At 50.2% G+C, this 20,831-nt stretch overlaps 2 protein-coding genes across 3 annotated transcripts; both read right to left on the bottom strand.

Moving 5' to 3' along the window:
* Positions 1-1,560: 1,560 nt before the first annotated feature.
* LOC123374518 (olfactory receptor 52B2-like) lies at positions 1,561-8,516 on the bottom strand. 2 transcript variants are annotated; one of them, XM_045024592.1, is made up of 3 exons: positions 8,104-8,516; positions 7,203-7,283; positions 1,561-2,681 (listed from the first exon to the last, which is right to left on the bottom strand). In XM_045024592.1, exon 3 carries the CDS (start codon positions 2,642-2,644, stop codon positions 1,679-1,681), a length of 966 nt encoding a protein of 321 aa, XP_044880527.1. In that variant the 5' UTR covers positions 2,645-2,681; positions 7,203-7,283; positions 8,104-8,516; the 3' UTR covers positions 1,561-1,678. The 2 variants fall into 2 exon arrangements, with proteins under 2 accessions (XP_044880527.1, XP_044880531.1); XM_045024596.1 differs by lacking the exons at positions 7,203-7,283; positions 8,104-8,516 and adding an exon at positions 5,751-5,822.
* Positions 8,517-14,584: 6,068 nt separating this feature from the next.
* LOC123374531 (olfactory receptor 52B2-like) lies at positions 14,585-16,963 on the bottom strand. Its single transcript, XM_045024602.1, has 2 exons — positions 16,833-16,963; positions 14,585-15,587 (listed from the first exon to the last, which is right to left on the bottom strand). The coding sequence occupies exon 2, from the start codon at positions 15,545-15,547 to the stop codon at positions 14,585-14,587; it is 963 nt and encodes a 320-aa protein (XP_044880537.1). The 5' UTR covers positions 15,548-15,587; positions 16,833-16,963.
* Positions 16,964-20,831: the final 3,868 nt, after the last annotated feature.

Here is a 20,831-nt window from a genome sequence, read left to right as displayed (position 1 = left end):
TGTGTTATCATATAAGAAACAGTTTAACCATAGAGGCTTTTAGCACATACTGAGTTCTTATGTATCACTCCCAACGTGTTCAAGGGTTTTTCCAAAAGACCATGTACATTGTACATCTTTACAGTTCTGGGCATTAGCAACAAACCAGTCGCAAAATTTAACATTAGCATTAACATCAAATTTACCACAACCATACATTTACCAGCATTTTTCTCATGCCACGCCTTTGCCTCAATACCGTTGGGGTTTTGGCATTTTAGGGTTAACCTGTGGCTTCCATTAGCAGGGAAAAGGTTTTTTCTTCCTCCCTGTTCTGGAGGGTCAAATTCTGAACTCTCTTGCTTAACAGAATCCATTGGCTGGCTAGCTGTGTCCTCCCTGCTAACAGCTAAGGGCAAGTCTTTCTCCCCCACAGTCAATCAGGTAATTTGCATGAACACAGACAGTAGCTTGTTCAGTAGTTTTCAGATTCTTCACCATTACCAATTCCAAGGCTGGACTCTGTCTCAAAGAGACCATCCATTTTCACTAGCACGTTAGACTCAAGATCCCTTTGTCCTTCCATTACCAACCTCAGCTTCCACATAGAATCAGATCTCAAGTTCACTGAGAGACTACAAGACATACCCAAAATGTTTAGAGATGAGAGTTTCTGACATTAGCAGAAGGCTAATCCCCGGGAGGAATCAGCACCTTATCCTCAGTGGCAAAACATGCCTTTAACACGAGGTAAGACACAGCTAATCACACACACACACCCCTTCCGTTCTCTCTCTCTCTCTCTCTCTCCCACAGTCGGGGGGACCAGAGACCACTTGCAAATGAGACCCTCGCCCAGGCACCAGGCCACAGCACCCCTGATCTCTCTCCCACCCAGCCACCCCCCACAAAGCCATGAGTGTAGGGAAGAGAGCGAGATCAGCCTGGGGAAGCCGGCCCCTCCACACGAAATGTGCCGTAAGGCAGCCAAACACAAGGTCCGTGGGACGCAGGCCTTGGCTGCAGAATGGAGGACCAGGGCTGCCCAGAGGATTCAGGATCCTGGGGCAATGCAATTTTGGGGGCCCCTTCCATCAAAAAGTTGCAATATTATAGAATACTATATTCTCATGGGGACCCCTGCGAGGCCCGGGGCCTGGGGCAAATTGCCCTACTCCTCTCCCCGGGCGGCCCTGTGGAGGACTGAGGCCGGCAGAGCTGGGACCCTGAGAATGGTTTAGGAGTTTGAGGAGGAAAAAAACAAACCCAAGGTGGCACAGCAGGTTGGCGGCAGAAACAAAACTAGAGCCCCTGCCTCCCAATGTGCAGCTTTCTGTTACCATTAAGAGTCCAGCTCAGATGTAGCTTGTCACAGAGGAGATGCACACATTGTGCTGTCTCGCAGAGTGATTTTACCTTTGTGCTTTCTTGTTTTGTTGTTTCCCTTCATCTTAGAACAAGACTCACTTGGTCTGGCTGCCTTCTGTGGCATTGTGCAGTGTTGCTGTAGCCATGTCTGTCCCAGGATATTAGAGAGACAAAGTGGGGAGGAGATATGTTTTATTGGACCAACTTCTGGTGATGAGAGAGACCAGCTTTCCAGCTCATACACTGGAAGTACATAATTACAAAATCCCTATAGTTCAGATGAAAACCTGCCTTTAATTTCCAAGTCTCAAAGCATTTACTGTTGCCTCCTTTAGCTCAGCAGGAAGCTTCTGCTGCAGCATCGATAAAACACATTGATCACCCGTTTCAGGATTTCTTTTGTTCTCACCCCATACACGATGGGGTTTAACATGGGGGGAATGAGCACATAGAGGTTGGCCAGTAGGATGTGAATATAACCTGGGATGTTGTGCCCAAATCGGTGTGCAAAAAAGGAGAAAAAGGCCGGTGTGTAGAACATCAGTATGACACAGAGGTGGGCGCCGCAGGTGCGGAGAGCCTTGAGCCGGGCGTCCTTCGATGGGAGCTGGAAAACGGCCCTGAGAATCAGTCCATAAGATACAGCAATGAGCACAGCATCCAAGCCGATTGCTAAAATAGCCACAGCTAAGCCATACCAGATGTTGACTGTGATGTCATCGCAGGCCAGCCGGGCTATGCCCATGTGCTCACAATAGGTGTGAGGCAGGAGGTTGGTTCTGCAGAACTTCAGACGCTTCACGAGAAAGATGACGGGGAAAATTATACAGAAACTTCTTGTGACAGCTGCGAGCCCCATCTTCCCGATCACAGACTTGGTTAGCATGATGGTGTATCTCAGGGGGTTGCAGATGGCAACGTATCGATCAAATGCCATGGCCAGCAGAATGGCCGACTCGGCAATAAAAATGACATGGATGAAGAACATCTGGGTCAGGCAGGCAGCAAAAGAAATTTCCCCTGCTCTAAACCAGAATACAGCCAGCATCTTGGGCACCGTAGTGGTAGATAACAGCAGATCAGCAGTGGCCAGCATGGACAGGAAAAGATACATGGGCTCATGGAGGCTTCGTTCTGTTAGTATAATGAATATTATGAGAGAGTTCCCCAAAAGCGCCACAATGTACATCAGACAGAAGGGGATGGAGATCCAGACCTGAGACTCTTCCATGCCTGGGATGCCAGTCAGGATGTAGGTTACAGGGTCAAAAAAGGTGTGATTGTCAGTTGGCATCATGTACCATCACTTGGATCTTCTATTCAGTTTCCAGGAACTAACAGCAAAAGAGAAAATCAGTGAGAACTCGCGTGTCAGCTAGGACTGGTGTGCATTTGTTGACAGAATCACAGATACCATCAAAAACTTTGTTGTGTGACAACTGCCTGTCAGGTAGGACCATAAATTCAGAAACACGGAACATCTCCATTCCAGAAGAGGGAAGATGGCTTGGATGGTTCAGGCCCCAGGTGAAGCAGGGTGCCCCCTCCTGGTGTTGCTGTCCACAGCAGAATCTCTCCTCCTCACGTTTGCTATAATTGCTGTCAGGGTTCAAGAGGTGACTGTGAAAGTGAGTTAAAGCAGCCACACGACTGGTTCTTCTGGCCCTTACCCCGGTTTTACACTCACCAGTGGGGAGTCACTCCCAGTTTATAATGGGGTGAGAGCAAAACCTGTTTCATTCACAATCCTGCTGCTGGATGCTTTAGGCTCTGAGGCCTTGAACTGACCTACTCTCAAACCCACAAGTGAACTCATTCACAAGCAATTCCCATTGACATTTATGAAAATACCCACCTGAGTAAAATTGCAATTTTCTCAGGATTTGGTCCTAAATATGTGAAGCCAACCTCAATTAAGGTCTGGTCTGCGCTACAGACCTATGCTGGGATAACTACATCGACCAAGTGTGTGAAAAATCCACCCCCCTGAGCTCTGTAGTTACACTGACCCAACCCCGCATATAGACCACACTATGTCGGCATAGAGCAGAGGTTCTTGCAACAATTTTTTGGGTGGCCTCAGTGTGCGGCCACCAAATCTTGTTGGTGGCTGCACTGACACTTTTTCCTAAAATACTTGATTAACTTTAGGAAAAACAAACGGACAGCACATAGACACGTCCACATCATTGTAAGTTATGTTGGATTTTTTTTTTAGCAGCCTCAATAATAAAAATTAACAAAGTGATATTTGTGTGTTTGTTATTATCAATCGCTTTTCACAGGACACTTAGTAGGTATCTAGAAGCCTGTGAAAAGTGACACTTGCACGTTTGTTCATAGCACTTTACTCAGCAAGCCCCAGGACAAATTAAGCCCTGAATGCAGGGAGGGAGGGTTGGAGGTGGAGGCAGTGCGGGAGATGGTGGCATGGATATGGGTCAGGGGAGACAGTTGGGCCCTAGGGCGATGGACAGGTGGATGTGAAGCCAGGAAGGCTGTGGGGCCCGGGGGCGATGGAGAGGGGGGCATGAATGCGGGGCCAAGGGAGAGGGGGGTGGGGTCTGAGCCCCGCAGCTGCACGGCTGGAGCCGGGGGTTGGGGCCCACTGCCATGTGGCTAGAGGTCACTGCCCTCAGCCAGAGCCCGGAGTTGGGGGCAGGAGCTGCACGGCTGGGCCAGGGAGTGTTAGGGGGCTTCTTCCTTCACCCTCTCACTTCCCTGGTCCTTCTCGCGTGAACAGAGAGCAACAATACCCGAAGTCCGAAGGTGCAAACAATTCAATGTTTATTGAGGTGAACTTCCAGCAGCTTAAATCCAAGTTCCTTTTTCCTTATTTTCGAATCCCAACTTACTTCCTGTTTGCCCCTAATTTATATACTAATAGTCTCAGCTATACCTTAACCAATCAGTTTACTGAAATTTGCCTAACCAATCCTAACAGAGTGTAACATGATTACCTAACCAATTATATCCCACCACCTGAATTCGTTTACACCCAGCAAAATTAATTATACAGCAGACAGAAACAGTCACAGAACCAGCCAGAGACCATGCAAATAAACAATAGCAAAGTGGGAGCTGTAATGACCAAACAATGCGGAAGTGAGGATTTCACAACTACATCTGTACAGACATAAGGGTTTCCCAGCTGTGTCTATTGATAAGTGAGTTCTTACCAGACAGAAAACTATCAAACTAAGTTTCCTTTTACATCTTCTAGGCTCTTCCCTTTCTCTGGAGGTGATGGAATATCAGGACAGGACTGTATTCCTAACAGCCCAATAGCACCTTATTTCAGTGTGACGGGTTTGGGATGTGAGGATGTGACCAGACACTTCCCAGCTTATGGCTGTCTCTGCTGCTTAGCCAAAGGCCTCAGCCTAAGAACAGGGCCTCCGACTATCCTAGTGAGAGAAGGCCCTTACACAGGCGGACTGTGATTTTGATTCTTTGTTTTTAGATCCCTGTAACTAGCTAAGTGATAAACATACACCTAAGCTCTTAACGTACAGGCCTTTGCAGACAGGCCTGAATATCTATATCCTAACAGGGAGTCGGAGCCCAGGGCCGGTGCCCGCCGCCATGTGGGCAGAGCCTGGAGCTGGGTGCTGGAGTCCGGGGCTGCGTGGCCAGAACCAGGGGTCAGTGCCCGCTGCCATGAGCCGAACCCAGCACCTGCTGCTGCGCACCCGGGGATCGGTGCACACCAGGGATCAGCGGCTGCTGCCACATGCCGGGGATCGGAGCCTGGGGCCAGTGCCCACTGCCATGAGCCGAACCCAGCACCTGCTGCTGCGCACCCGGGGATCGGTGCACACCAGGGATCAGCGGCTGCTGCCACATGCCGGGGATCGGAGCCTGGGGCCAGTGCCCACTGCCATGAGCCGAACCCAGCACCTGCTGCTGCGCGCCCGGGGATCGGTGCACACTTGGGCCCGGGGATTGGCGCACACCAGGGATCAGCGGCTGCTGCCACATGCCGGGGATTGGAGCCTGGGGCCAGTGCCTGCTGCTGCACCCCCAAGGCTGGGGATCAGTGCCTGGGGGCAGCAGTCAGGACTGGGGGTCGGAGCATGCAGCTAGGGTTGGTGTCTGGGGCCAGGGGCGGCCATGGGGCTCAGTGCCTGGGGCCAGTGCCGCGTGGCCAGAAATGGGAATTGGAGCCTGCACCGTGTGGCCAGGGGTCGGAGCCTGAACCGAAGCCCCGTGGCCAAATGCCAGGGCCCCATGTCCAGAGCTGGGGGTCAGCGTCCAAAACCCTGCCGGCAGAGCTGGGTGTTGGCACCTGGAGCCCTGGTCCACGCAGCCGCTGAGTCCTGCCACTGGAGCCCACCTCCTGACCACCCCCGGGCAGCAGCCCAAGGCTCATTGTGCCCGGCCCCCGCAGGTGGAGCACTCACCTGCTCCTGCAGCGCTGTGCCCACCTGTCTCCAGGGGCCACGCAGGCCGGCACGTTCAGGAGGAACAGGGAGGGAGGGGAGAGGGCCGATGCTTTGCCTCCCCCAAATCACCACTGAGGAAGCTGTCGTGGCCGCAGGGAAGCCCCCCGGTGGCCACGTTTGCGGAACGTCGGCCCAGAGCATCTTTGAGAGCTCACCCCAGCGGCGCAGCTGGGCCGCTGCAGCATGTCAAGCCCAGCCCTGCCCGTAGCTCTGCCACAGAGAACTACAGCTGCAGTAAGTGGGACATCAGCATCAAAGCAGCCCTTACAATCGGCTGCTCCTGGGTCCTACAGTCCGGACAGTCACAGCTAAGCTCCTTGAAACCAGTTAATTTCTGACAGCCAGAACAGACCCAGTCCTGGGTTCCTTATGGCGTTAATGGAAGTGTTGCCTGAGTGAAGGCCTCGGGATTTGGGGTGTAGAATATCACAGGGCCTGAGAAGTTTTACTCTGAACAGTCACATTAACCTAGAATGGCCCAGTCCAGAGCCCACTGAGTTTAACAGCAAGACCCCCAGTGACTTCCATGGGAGTGGATCAGAGTCCGTCCAGCCCCTGCAGTCAGAGTTACACACCCCCATTCTAGCCAACCCCAGCTCAAACATTTCCCCCTTCACAGATTCAATCCATGCAAACAACTCACCAGGCTCCGGCCCCAGCTGGAGATGAGGAATCTCTGCCTGTGACCGGGTTGGGGAGCTGCAGGCGGCAGGGAATCTGCACTGACCAGGGCTGAGGTACAGGGATATTTATACTGCTGCCCTGTGAATCTCAGCAGGGACTCAGAGCCAGCACGGAGCCCCAAGGACCTGGCCTCTGTGACTGGCTCAGGTGGTGAAGAGCAGCAGAGAGTTAACCGTTTCTTCCTCTCACTTGTTTACTCTGATCATTTCTCCTTTTGTACGTTATTTAGAAAGGTCCTTGTGACACTGAGGCCCCCGGCAAAGAGTTCCCTGTTCTTTGCAAACAGCTCATATCTCAGGCCTGACAAACTCACTACACCACACACAAGTCTATGGAATATTTACCCATAAAGAGTAGCATGTAAGGTGTGTGCAGAAAGCTTGTAACTTCTCAAGCTTCATAACCATTGCAAAATGCATGTCTGGGTAACAGTTAAGGAATAACATATTGATATTGACAGTGAGCTTTATGGACTTGGAGGAGAAGTTAGTCACAAAGGTATAGTGTGTCTTTGTGATAGCCCTTCCAGTGTCGTCACTCCATCCTGGTTAGCTGGGGATGTAATGCCAGGCTCAGTTCTCCAGCCTTGCACCACCCCAAGATTATGAATGGAAAACCATCAGAGACAACGGCAAACAATCAACACCACTTGGAGGTAAATGAAGGAACATTACAACAGACAGAATTGCTCTACCTACGGGGGTGAAAATAATAATAAATTCTTACCGGTACATGGACAGACTCCGGGCCCCAGAAGAGTCCTCCCCCAGTCAGCCCATCTGCACTCCCTGGCCTCCACTGCCCAGGCTCCGGCGCCGGGAGAGAAGAGTTACCAGAGTTAATGACCACACACATTTTGGAAGGGTGAGTGACCCCCATGGCTCGGGTTTAAGCCAATCTCTGTTAGAGATAAGGATGGGATGCAGGGTGTGAGGGGAAGATTATCCCATATCCCCCTCATGAGAGATTCTCACAGCTTCTTCTGAAGCATCTGGTGCTTGCCACTGCTGGAGACTGGCTACTGGGCTAGATGGACCCAGCTCTCATCCAGTCTGTTGGTTCCCATGTTCCTCTACCAAGGTGCAAAGGTGACCTACTGCACAGCCCCTATGTACGGTGAGCATTGACATTAAACCAAAAACGGAGCTGGAACTTTCCAAAAGTGAGCTGCTGATTTGGGAGGCCCCAACCTGGGACACTCCTCAGCCAAGATTTCAAGAGGTGCTGAGCTCTCGCAGCTCCCACTCTCTGCCACTGGAGTGGAGGGTGCTCAGCAGCTGTGAAAACCCAGACCCTGGATGACACAAGCTCAGCATCCAAACAGGAGCGGCGGATAGGGATGCCAACTTTCCGATTGCAGAGAACTGAACACCCTTGCTCTGCCCCTCCCCTTCTCCGAGGCCCTGCCCCCTGCTCCCTCCATCCCTGCTCCCTCCCTCGCTCGCTCTCCGCCACCCTTGCTCACTCGCTCAGGGGGTTGGAGGTGCAGGAGGAGGTGAGGCTCTGGCTGAGGGTGCAGGATCCGGGGAGGGGCCAGGAAGGAGGGGTTTGGAGTATGGGAGGGGTCTCTGGGCTGAGGTAGGGGGCTGGGGTGCAGGACAAGTTTTGGGGTGCAGGTGGCGCTTACCTCAGATGTCTCCTGGAAGCGGCCTGCATGTCCCTCTGGCTCCTAGGCAGAGGCACAGCCAGGAGGTGCTGCATGGTGCGTGCTGTCCCAGTCCAGAGGCGCCACCCCCGCAGATCCCATTGGCCATAGTTCCCTGCCAATGGGAGCTGTGGGGCTGGCAGTTGAGGTGGGGAGAATGCGGGGAGCCCCCTGGCCACCCCCAGCCTGTGGCCGGACATGCTGGCTGCTTCTGGAAGCCCCTCAGAGCCAGGGTAGGCAGGGAGCCTGCCTTAACCCCACTGCACCGCCATCCAGATTTTTAACGGCCCGGTCAGAGTTGCTGATTGCTTCTGTCAGCGAGGGGCTGAGTCAGAGAATTTCTCTTCTCAGCGCAGACTGGATTGGCAGCAATAGTAAAGGGTGCCAGGAGAGAAGGCGGCCATGCGTCTGTTTGACTCTGCCTCCATTACTGTCTGGGCATCAGGGACCACAGGTCTTGAATATCAGTCTACATGGCCCTTAGGCACTAGTACACACCTGTGACAAAGTGGCTTTTTCCTCCTTATTATGTTGTATGCGAGCCTATTTGAGTCACAATTTTGCATGACTACTGTGTGTGCCTCAGTTTCTCTGTGTGCTGCACCAATGCCTAGGTGGTGGGAATAAGGGTGTGTGACTTTTTTGCTAAGACCCTCGGGGCCAGGTGAGGCGGCTCCAGCTGCCTGCACATAAGCAATGGCTGGTGCCTTTCGTCACCTGAGATCCAGGAGCGGGATGCAACCAGGTGACACTTTGCCTGGGAAGGGAGACAAAGACCAGGAGGAGGAGCAACAGGCACATTGGAGGTTGGGCTGGTGGAATCTGGGCAGTCCGTTGTGGGGGACTTGGAGAGAGGGGAGTCTGGGGTCTCCGGCCCAGGGTCCTCTCAAGATGGACTTTGCTGAAAGTCACTGATTTCTGTGCTAAAAAGTTCTGTTCTACATTCTGTTCCTTCGACAAATAAACCTTCTGTTTTACACGCTGGCTGAGAGTCATGGCTGACTGCAGAGTCGGAGTGCAGGGCCCTCTGGCTTCCCAACAAACTCCTCCTTCGCCATGGGGGTTTTCACCATGACTCGGATGATGCACGGGTTGGCGACGATGACTGGGCAGATGTAACGATGCTGGTTCTGGTGGGACCCAACTGAGAGTGCCAATTTAGGACAAATTGCTTAAAGCAGGGCAGTTACAGCCCAAGGCTGGGGATTTTCCACCTCTAAGGCAAACCAAACCAGCCAGACAGAAAGGACTTTGGTTTCACCCCACTGGCTCACCACAAGTCACACAAACAATTCCCTTCGACACTCCAGTTTCCCAGTCTCACCACCAGTGCCACTCGTTATGGGGACAAATGGCTATGAAAACCAAGACCCCAGTAAAAGAAAAAAGGTTCTCCCGATCCCAAAGGACCAAGCCCCAGACCCAGGTCAATATATAAGTTAGATCTTACCCACAAATCACGCTGTTGCCAATCCTTTAGAATCTAAAATCTAAAGGTTTATTCATAAAAGGAAAAAGATACAGATGAGAGCTAGAATTGGTTAAATGGAATCAATTACATATAGTGATGGCAAAGTTCTTAGTTCAGGTTTGTACAGTGATAAAATAAACTGCAGGTTCAAATCAAGTCTCTGATGGGTCATCAGTCGTTTGTGTAGAGCTTCCATTTGTAGCAAAGTCCCTCCATAGGTAAGAAGCAGGACTGAAGACAAGATGGAGATGAGGCATCAGCCTTTTATAGTTTTTCCAGGTGTAAGAACCTCTTTGTCCTTACTGTGGAAAATTACAGCAAAATGGAGTGTGGAGTCACATGAGCCAGTCCCTGCATACTTTGCTGAGTTAAAAGGCCTCCTCTCAAGGGATCAATTGTGTAGCTGATGGTCCTTAATGGGCCATCAAGCAGGCTAGGCAGAGCTGATACCAACTTTTCTGGGGTGTCACCCAGAAGCACAGCATAAGTTTGAACTACAGACAGTATAGAGCCAGTATTCATAACTTCAACTATACAAATGATACACACCTATAGACAGCATAATCATAACCAGCAAACCCTAACCTCTCCATAGACCCCTTACACGACAACCTTTATACAATATTTGCTACAAATATATAACAGTGGACGCAACAGTGACCTATACATTATGTCAGTAACGTCACAGCAGGTGATGGTGATCTCTCCGCTGTCAGCCATGCTTAGCGAGGCTCAGGGAGGGCCGAGGAGAGCCGGAGTGCGGGGGGCTGGATTTGCTTCACTGTGTGGAAATTCTTAGTATTGTTTTTGCTGCTGTGATCATAGATCCACGGGTGGGGAAGCAGGAGAAGGGAACCGACCTCCCCCTGCCCTGCGTCATGCCAGAATCCAGGCCCAAATCATGCATACCAGCCCCCACCTCTTTACTCCCAGGGCACCAGTTCCCTCCTGCCCCTCCTGCTCCTCCAGCAGTTCACCGCACTGCCTGACAGCTGGGCCGACTGTGACATCACCGATGACATCTTTGTGAGCTGCAACGGCATTGGCAGCCCCTACCTCCCTGCTCCCCGAAATGGACAGACCCAAGAAAGAGGCTGATCCATTGGAGCGGGCCCAGAGAAGAGCCGCGGGAATGATGAAAGGATTAGAAACCCTGCCTGATAGCGATAGGCTCAAAGAGCCCAATCGGTTTAGTTTAACAAAGAGGAAGTTAAGTCTGATCACAGTGTGTAAGTACCTACACAGGGCACACACATATAACAACGGGCTCTTCTCCCTAGCAGAGAAAGGTCTCACACAATCCAAGGCTGGAAGTGGAAGCTAGACACATTCAGACTGGGAATAAAGTGGAGATTTCTAACAGCGAGAGGAAATAACCATTGGAACAATTTATAAGGGTTGTGGTGGATTCTCTATCACTGACCATTGTTCAATCAAGGCGGGATGTTTTTCTAAAATTTCGGCTCTGGGAATTATTTGGGGGCAGGTCTCCAGCCTGTGAGATGCAGGGGATCAGACTGGATGAGCACAATGATGCCTTCTGGCCTTGGAATTAGTGAATCGGTGAATAATGGGGATGTGAAGCCACCAATGGGCCAGTTCCCTTGGTCAGATTCTCCTCAGCCTTGGTGTGATGTCTAGTTTGTAAGCTCCTCAGTGCAGGGATCACGTCTCAGTTTGGGAGGTGCCTGGCCTTTGGGCCCCACTGGAAACAAGATTAAAAAATAATATTCAGCTGTTTCATCAGTGGATCTCAAAGCAGTCTGTAAGGATGTTGTGTCATTATTCCCATTTTACAGAAGGGAAAACTGAGTTACAGGGAGGCAGAATGATTTGCTCAAGGTTCTCCAGCAGGGTGGTGGCAGGGTGTGGGAATAGAATGCAGATCTCCTGAGTCCCACCCCATATTCGCAGCCTGAGTGGATGTCATCCAGGGTCTACATCTCCCTGCCATGCAGACACTTTGCCCTGGGGTTACAGGACTGGCCAGGGGAGAAGGGAAGGATCCTTTTCTCTTGCCCTTCAGTGATGTACAGCGGGAGCAAGAGGCAACGAACCGAGAGTTGGTGTGTAACAGGGTCTGTAACTGGCTCTTCACTTGCCTCCTTCTCCCGATCCAGAGGGGCCCCTGAGCCCCAACAAGAAGCTACTGGGAACATGGGGAAAAATAAACAGATTGTGAACTTCCAGTTCATTGAGGTACAAACCTCAATCCGGGAAGGTCCCGGACGACTGGAAAAAAGCAAACATAGTACCCATATTTAAAGAAAGGGAAGAAGGAGAATCTGAGTAACTGGAGATGTGTCAGCCTCCCTCAGTCCCTGGAAAAATCATGAAGCAGGTCCTCAAGAAATCCATTTTGAAGCACTTGGAGGAGAGGAAGATGATCAGGAACAGTCAGCATGGATTCACCAAGGGCAAGTCCCCACTTGCAGACTGGGCAGCCCCCAGCAGGGATCCCTCCATCCCGACCTATCACCCCCCTCGAGCCCACTCTGCCCCCAGAAATTTCCTCATCTGCAAAGTGAGCTGGATAAGCTGATGGAGGGGATGGTATAAGGAGATTGCCTACAATGGCATATGGCCCATCTGCAACTGCAAGCAGCAAATATTTCCAATGGCTTAAAAAGATAAACACAATATGTTCTGGACGAGTTAACACAGGTATTGTAAAGGGAAATCATGCCTCACCAAGCTACTAGAATTCTTTAGGGCATCAACAAGAATGTGGAGAACGTTGATCCAGTAGCTATAGTGCACTTGGACTTTCAGAAAGCCTTTGACAAGGTCCCTCCCCGAAGGCTCTGAGGCAAAGTAAGCTGTCATGGGATAAGACGGAAGGCCTCCTCGTGGATCAGTAACTGGTATAAAGGGGAATAAATGGTCCATTTTCACAATGGAGTGAGGTAATCAATGGGGTCCCCCAAGGATCTGTACTGTGAGCAGTGCCGTTCAACACATTCCTTAATGATCCAGAAAAGGGAGTGAACAGTGAAGTGGCAAAGTTTGGAGAGGATACAAAATTATTCAAGATAGTTAAATCCAAAGCCGACTGTGAACAGTTACAGAGAGATCTCACAAAACTGGATGACTAAGCAATGAAATGGCCAATGAAATTCAGCATCGATAAGTGTAAAATAATGCACACTGGAATAAATCATCCTAACTACACATATATAAGGATGGGGTCTAAATTAGCTATTGCCACTCAATAAAGAGATCATAGAGTCACCGTGGACAGTTCTCTGAAAACTTCTGCTCTAGGCACAGCTGTGGTCAAAAAGTTGAATAGATTGTTAAGAACCATTAGGAAATGGAGAGAAAATGTCATATTGCCAGTGTATAAATCCATGATACGGCCACACCTTCAATAGTATGTCCAGTTCTGGTAGCCCCATCTCAAAAAAGATATTGTGTAACTTGAAAAGTTTCAGAGAATGGCAACAAAGATGATGAAGGGTATAGAATGGCTTCCATATGAGGAGAGACTAAAAAGACTTGGATTGTTCAGCATAGAAAAGAGACCGCTAAGGGCGGATATGAGAGAGGTCTGTAAAATCATGACTGTGGTGGAGAAAGTGAATAGAGAAATGTTATTTACTTATATACACAATGCAAAAACCAATGATTACCTGACGAAATAATAGGCAGCAGATTTAATTCAAATAAGAGGACATATTTTTTCATGGAACACAGCTAACCTGTGGAACTCATTGCCAGGGGATGTTGTGATGGCCAGAAGATTAAAAAAGAATTAGGTAAGTTAATGGAGGATAGGTCCATCAATGGTTATAAGCCAAGATGCTCAGGGATGCAAGCCCATGGTCCTGCTGTCCCAAAACCGCTGACCACCAGAAGCCAGGATGGGCTGAGAGGGGATGGATCACTTGATGATTGTCCTGTTCTGTTCACCCCCCTGAAGCACCTGGCATTGGCCGCTGCGGAGCTTTGGCCTGACCCAGTATATGCCGTTCTCATGTTCTTATCAGACATTTCTTCTCAACAGCTGCAGGAATAGAAGGTGGGAATAAAATGAAAATAGATTCCCACAGCGTTTCTGCTGGATGTTGTGTGACATTAGCAGAAGGTCAAACAAGCCTCCAAGCTCCAGGAGGAGTCAGCACGTTCTCCTCCGCAGCAAAGTGTTCCTTTAGCACAGGGTAAGAAACAGCTAATCACACACACCCGTTCTATTCTCCTTCTCTCTCTCCCACAGTCGGGGGGACGAGAGGGCATGTGTAAATGTGCCCCTCTCCGAATGCACCAAGCCACAGCACAACCGTGACCTCTCTCCCACCCAGCCACCCCCACAAAGCCACGAGTGTAGGGAAGAGAGCGAGATCAGCCTGGGGAGGATGGGCCCATCCAGGCGAAATGTGCCATAAGGCAGCCAAACACAAAGTCCTTGGGACACAGGCCTTGGCTGCGGAATGGAGGACTGAGGCCAGGAGAGCTGTGACCCTGAGAATGGTTTAGGAGTTTGAGGAGCAAAGAAACTAACCCAAGGTAACACAGCAGGTCAGTGGCAGAAACAACACTAGAGCCCCTTTATCCCAGTGTGCAGCCCAGTGCACTTCCCACTTGCCCATGGTATGGCCCCCTTGGCTGCTGCATTCCTTAATGATCTGGAAAAGAGTCCAGTTCAGGTGCAGCAAGTCACAGAGGAGATACATACACCGTGCTCTCTCTCTCCCATGGTGATTTTTACATTTGTTCTTCCATGTTTAGCTGTTTCCTTTCAACTTAGAACAAGACTCACTCGGTCTGGCTGCCTTTTCTGGCAGTGCGCAGTGCTGTTGTAGCCATGTAAGTTGCAGGATATTAGAGTGACAAAGTGTGGGAGGAGATGTCTTTCATTGGACCAACTTCTGTTGGCGAGAGAGACCAGCTTTCGCGCTTACACAGTGTAAGTACATAGTAAAAACACGCGTATAGTTCCAATGAAAACCTGGCTTTAATTTCCAATTCCAAAAGCATTTTCTGTTGACTCCTTTAGCTCAGCAGGAAGCTTCTGCTGCCACATCGATAAAAGATATTGATCACTCGTTTCAGAATCTCTTTTGTTGTCACCCCATAAACGATGGGGTTTAACATGGGGGGAATGAGCACATAGAGGTTGGCCAATAGGTTGAGAATATAACCTGGGATGATGTGCCCAAATCGGTGTGCAAAAGAGGAGAAAAAGGCTGGTGTGTAGAACATCAGTATGACGCAGAGGTGGGAGCCGCAGGTGCGGAGAGCCTTGAGCCGGGCGTCCTTGGAGGGGAGCAGGAAGACGGCCCTGAGGATCAGCCCATAAGACAAAGCAATGAGCACAGCATCCAAACCAATTACTAAAATAGCCATGGCTATACCATACCAGATGTTGACTGTGATATCATCGCAGGCCAGCCGGGCTATGCCCATGTGCTCACAATAGGTGTGAGGCAGGAGGTTGGTTCTGCAGAACTTCAGCTGCTTCACGAGAAAGGTGATGGGGAAAATGATACAGAAACTTCTTGTGACAACTGCCAGCCCCATCTTCCCGACCACAGACTTGGTCAGTATGATTGTGTATCTCAGGGGGTCGCAGATGGCAACGTACCGATCAAACGCCATGGCCAGCAGAATGGCCGACTCGGCCATAAAACTGGCACGGATGAAGAACATCTGGGTCAGGCAGGCAGCAAAAGAAATTTCCCCTGCTCTAAACCAGAATACAGCCAGCATCTTGGGCACCGTAGTGGTAGATAACACCAGATCAGCAGCAGCCAGCATGGACATGAATAGATACATGGGCTCATGGAGGCTTCGTTCTGTTAGTATGATGAATAGTAGGAGAGAGTTCCCAAAAAGCGTCACAATGTACATCAGACAGAAGGGGATGGAGATCCAGACCTGAGACTCCTCCGTACCTGGGATGCCGGTCAGGATGTAGGTTACAGGGTAAAAAATGGTGTGATTGTCAGCTGGCATCCTGTACCATCACTTGGATCTTCTATTGAGTTTCCTGTAACTAACAGCAAAAGAGAAAATCAGTGAGAACTGTAGTGTCAGCTAGGACTGGACTGCATTTGTTGACAGAATCATAGATACCATCAAAAACTGCATTGTGTGACAGCTGCCTGTTGTGTGTGACTGTAAATCCAGAAACACGTTTGTACTGCGGAACTGTAGTAGGAAGAGAGTCTGAGACATAAGCCCTTGTGTTAGACACAGGGGCGGCTCCAGACCCCAGCACGCCAAGCACGTGCTTGGGGCGGCATGCTGCGGGGGGTGCTCCTCCGGTCGCTGAAAGGGCAGCAGGCGGCTCTGGTGGAGCCGCGGAACCAGCGGACCCTCCGCAGGCACACCTGCTGGAGGTCCACCGGAGCCGCGGAACCGGCGACCGGCAGAGCACCCCCGCGGCATGCCGCCATGCTTGGGGCGGCGAAATGTCTAGAGCCGCCCCTGGTTAGAGGCCTAGTATGAGGCCTGAGACCTGGGCTAAAGTAACGGTCAAAGCCTTGTTGATATAAAGCAAAATTAGGCTGTGAGCTAGAGGCAGGCCCTGCTCACAGAATCTGGCAAGCACAGGGCTGATATTTCAAATCCACACATTTCTAAGAGGTGCTGGGCACAGAGCACTCACGCAAACTCATTCCAGAAGGGTGGTACCACAACACCTCCCTACCAACTCTTTCCCTACAGATAACAGGAACATGGTGACCCATCCTAAAGATAAGGCCAGGATGACAGTGTGATGGATAGAGATGTACAACGTGATGGGTGGTAACCAGCTACGTCAGAGGTTGTCAATTAACTACGTTAGAGTGTCAGTATGTAACTTGTTTGTATTGATGTATTAAATGGAGCCTCAAAGGGAGTGTCTCTGTCTAGCCTAGTATCAGAGGGGTAGCCATGTTAGTCTGGATCTGTAAAAGCAGCAAAGAGTCCTGTGGCACCGGTGCCACAGGACTCTTTGCTGCTTGTCTAGCCTAGGGAGGAATGGAAAGTCCCACTGTTCACTGAGCTGGTTCATTCTAACGGACACACATATATTAGTGGTCCAGTACAGTCTACAGGATACTAGTACCGTGCTTCATCGACAATAAACTTGGCTGGTGCCTTTGTACCTTAACGGATCCTGTGGTCACTGGGTGGTTCGCTCGAGGTCTGCTGTGCCAGCTGTCTGTGCAGAGCTGGGACAGGACACAGCGAGAACACAAATGTTCACAACCAAACATCTAACCACACTGGTGACCCACGACAAGTTACGTACTGCCCCTCTGACGTAACATCTCCATTCCAAGAGGGAAGATGACTTGGATGCTTCTGGCCTCAGGTGAAGCAGGGTGCGCCCTCCTGGTGTTGCTGTCCACAGCAGAATCTCTTCTCCTCACGTTTGCTAGTTGTTCTCAGGTCTCAAGCAGTGACTGTGAAAGTGAGTTAAAGCAGCCACATGACTGGTTCTTCTGGCACTTACCCCAGTTACACAGTCACTACTGCGGAGTCACTCCCAGTTTATAATGGGGTGAGAGCAGAACCTCTTTCATTCACAATCCTCCTGATGGATCATACTGGCTTTGTGGCCTTGACCCAACCAACACTCAAGCACACAAGTAAACTCATTTACAACGAACTCCCACTGACTTTTATGAAAATACTTGCATGAGTAAAGTTGCAAGTTTTTTCAGGCATCGGTCCTAAATATGTGACGCCAATCTCAGTTAAGGTCTGGTCTGCACTACAGACCTATATTGGGATAGCTACTTTGCTCATTGGTGTGAAAAATCCACACATGTGAGTGACATAAATATACCAGCCTGACCCCCTGTGTAGACATAGCTACAGCCTCTCGGGGATGTGGATTAACTACGCTGCTCGGGGAGCTCTCCTCCATCAGCAAAGAGCGTCTCCACTGACGCACCACAGCGGTGCAGCTGTAGGGGGACCAGACATCCTGTTTTTAAAGGGACAGTCCCATATTTAAGCCCTCCTGCAGGTGTCCCAACTTTTTTCTTAAAAATGGGCAAATTGTCCCGTATTTTCTATCTCTCCCACATCTACTAGCAGGTCCTGCTGCTGGCCAGATCCCTGCTTCCCAGACCTACTGGCGGTGAGTGCGGGGGTCCAGTGGGTGATGATGGGGTGGGTATGCAGGGCTGGTGACAGGGCAAAGATGCAGCACATGGGGTCAGCTGCTCCCCCTGTTGGCCCATCAGCTCAACCCCCACTATGTGCCGGCTCTCGGACACCAGGGCTCCCACCCCCCGTCCCATTTCCCATGGTCACCGGCTGCACACTGGGAGCTGCAGTGATGGGTGAATGCGAGCAGGCACCAGGCAGTGACCAGTTACCTGTCGCCTCTGCCCACCCATCAGCCCTTCACATGCTCCTCCTCTCGCTGTCCTCTCCCTGCTTTGCCCCTTCACTCCTCCAAACCCCACTGCTCCCCCACATCCCAATCTCAAGTGGGGCACATCCTGCTCCCAGCGCTGTGTGGAGAGCCAGCCCCTGGTCGGAGCATTCAGCTCACCCAAAGCCTGTCTAGCAGGCTCCTTCCTTCCCCCGCTGCCTCTGGCTGGGCCGGTTCCCTGGGACAGCCCAAGACCCTCCGGCCCGGATCTGCATGTGCCAAAGCCCCTGTGACGGAGCGATTCTGGCGGGACCCAACTGAGAGTGCCAAATCAGGACCAATTGCTCAAACAGGGCAGTCACAGCCCTAGGCTGGGGTTTTTCCACCTCTAAGGCCAACCAAACCAGCCAGACAAAAAGGACTTTGGTCTCACCCCACTGGCTAACCACAAGTCACACGAGCAATTTCCTTAGACACTCCAGTCTCCCAGCATCACCACCAGTGCACTCGTCCTGGGGATGAATGGTTATGAAAACCAACACCCCAATAAAAGAAAAAGGTTCCCTCGATCCCAAAGGACCAAGCCCCAGACCCAGGTCAATATACACATCAGATCTTACCCACAAATCACGCTGTTGCCAATCCTTTAGAATCTAAAATCTAAAGGTTTATTTACAAAGGGAAAAAGGTAGAGATGAGAGGTAGAATTGGTTAAATGGAATCAATTACATACAGTAATGGCAAAGTTCTTAGTTCAGGCTTGCAGCAGTGCTGGAGTAAACTGCAGGTTCAGATTAAGTCTCTGGAACATCCCCCGCTGGGATGGGTCAACAGTCCTTCATGCAGAGCTTCAGTTTGTAGCAAAGTCCTTCCAGAGGTCGGAAGCAGGATTGAAGACAAGATGGAGATGAGGCATTAGCCTTACATAGACTTTTCCAGGTGTAAGAATCCCTTTGTCTTCACTGTGGAAATTTACAGCAAAATGGAGCCTGGAGTCACATGGGCCAGTCCCTGCATACTTTGCTGAGTCACAAGGTGTGTCTGCCTTCTCTCCATGGGTCAATTGTGTAGCCGATGGCCCTTTAATGGGCCATCAAGCCAGCTATGCCGGGCTAACATCAGCTTTGTCTGGGACACTTCCCAGAGGCAGAGCATAATACAGAATACAGACATTACAGAGCCAATACTTATAACTTCAACTACAAAATGATACGCAGACATACAGACAGCATAATCATAACCAGCAACCCAGAACCTGGTCTTAGACACCTTAGATGACCCCCTTTACCCAAGGTTTGGTGCCACTACAGGACCTTGGTTGCAACCCATGTTCTATATGGTCCCCATTTATATCAATAACGTCACACCCCCAACGCAAAATTGATGCAGGAAGGGATGACAAAACATCGCTGACTGCATCCCAAGAGCCCCCTTTCCTTGGGTCTGTCTCACTACAGCTAGTGTTGGGCTAGAGGCCGCACCAGTGTATAACCGAAATGGTTTATCAAAGTCATGTTCAATAACATGAATGGATCTCTTTACAAACTTAAGGTATAACTTGGTTAGCTTTTGCAGCATGGTTCCTGTATGTTTCATGTGATCTTGCCAAGAGCTAAAGAAAACAGCTACTTTATCCATACCAGCTTTGGCCAATGTTTTGAACCCAATTAACATTAAACCAATGTAGATATTGATGTTGTTCATAGTACAGGACTTTTGGCATTTAGCCATGAAAGCAATATGGTAGTGTGCCTCAGTTTCCCCTTTCATACAGCACATCAGGTCTGGAATGTATTTTCCCCTGTGAAAAGTTCCAACACTGTTTACAGGCATTAACTGTGAAACATCAGTATAGCAAGGCCCTTTAACATAAAGTGTGTTTTCATGTATTCCTTTCAACATGTTTAAGGGACTTTCCAACAGATTGGGCACATTATACATTGTTACAGTTAGCATTAGCAATAACAACGAATTGATTGCAAGTGCCCATCTAGAAACATGTTTGTCATGCCACACCCTTGGCTCAATACCATTGGAGTTTGGGCCTTTTAGGGTTAACCTGTGGGTTCCCTTTGCAAAATTCAGTCTTCTCTTTCCTTCTTGTCCTTCAGGATTAAACCGGGATTTCTCTTGCTTAACAGAGATCACTGGCTGATGGGGTGGGCCCTCTGTGCTAACAGCTATTAGCAAGTCTTTCTTCTCCCTGCCAGCCAAGTAATTCGCATCAACACAGACACTAGCTTTTAACTTCTTAGCTGCTATGGATTCCACGGCTGGACTTTGTCTTACAGAGATACCACACAAATCCAAAGAGTCTGAGGGTGAGAGCTGGCTTGCTCTCCCCTGCCTCCTCAAGCATTCAGCCATAAAACTGTTCTGCTTTGAAACACCAGTAACTGAATCTGTCCTTAGATCCAGAAGCACAGACTGCTCACTTACAGATTCAGCATGGAGACATTCCTGTCCCACCACCATTGTCTCCCCAACAAGCTGGCTACACACAGCCAGGTGGTTATAGGGCTGCTCCACTTCCTTAACAGCTTCTACTCCACCTGAGACCTTTTCAAAGCTGCCCACACTGGATCTCTCAAAAGGAAAGTCAGTGGATCCATTCACAACAGAAAATTTCTGGCTGTTAGGAACTGAAACTTCCTTGATTAAATCACTTTTACACCCTTCAGTTGCAGTAAACTGCTTGCACAGGCTACCATGAGGATTCCTTTCCCTAGGAGCTTCTCTAAGCAGCAATTCACCCCTCTCAGAAATTCTGCCCTTCCCCTCTCCACCTAGGGCTTGCTCTAAAGGAACACTTCCCTGAGCAACCACAGACGCTTTCTGGGTCTCACTTACATTTAGAATCACCTCAGGCTCAACAGGCGGATTTCTACACAATCCCCTTTTAGGCACACCTACAGACTTTCT

The sequence above is a fragment of the Mauremys mutica genome, chromosome 1, assembly GCF_020497125.1.
Source record: "Mauremys mutica isolate MM-2020 ecotype Southern chromosome 1, ASM2049712v1, whole genome shotgun sequence".
NCBI classification, from domain to species: domain Eukaryota; kingdom Metazoa; phylum Chordata; order Testudines; family Geoemydidae; genus Mauremys; species Mauremys mutica.
Note: the sequence above shows the minus strand (reverse complement) of the source record. Positions and strands in the feature narration are given on the sequence as shown.

Excerpts from the sequence above, each read along its gene's own strand:
- LOC123374518 (XM_045024592.1), bottom strand. The coding sequence starts at position 2,644 with ATGATGCCAACTGACAATCACACCTTTTTTGACCCTGTAACCTACATC.
- LOC123374531 (XM_045024602.1), bottom strand. The coding sequence starts at position 15,547 with ATGCCAGCTGACAATCACACCATTTTTTACCCTGTAACCTACATCCTG.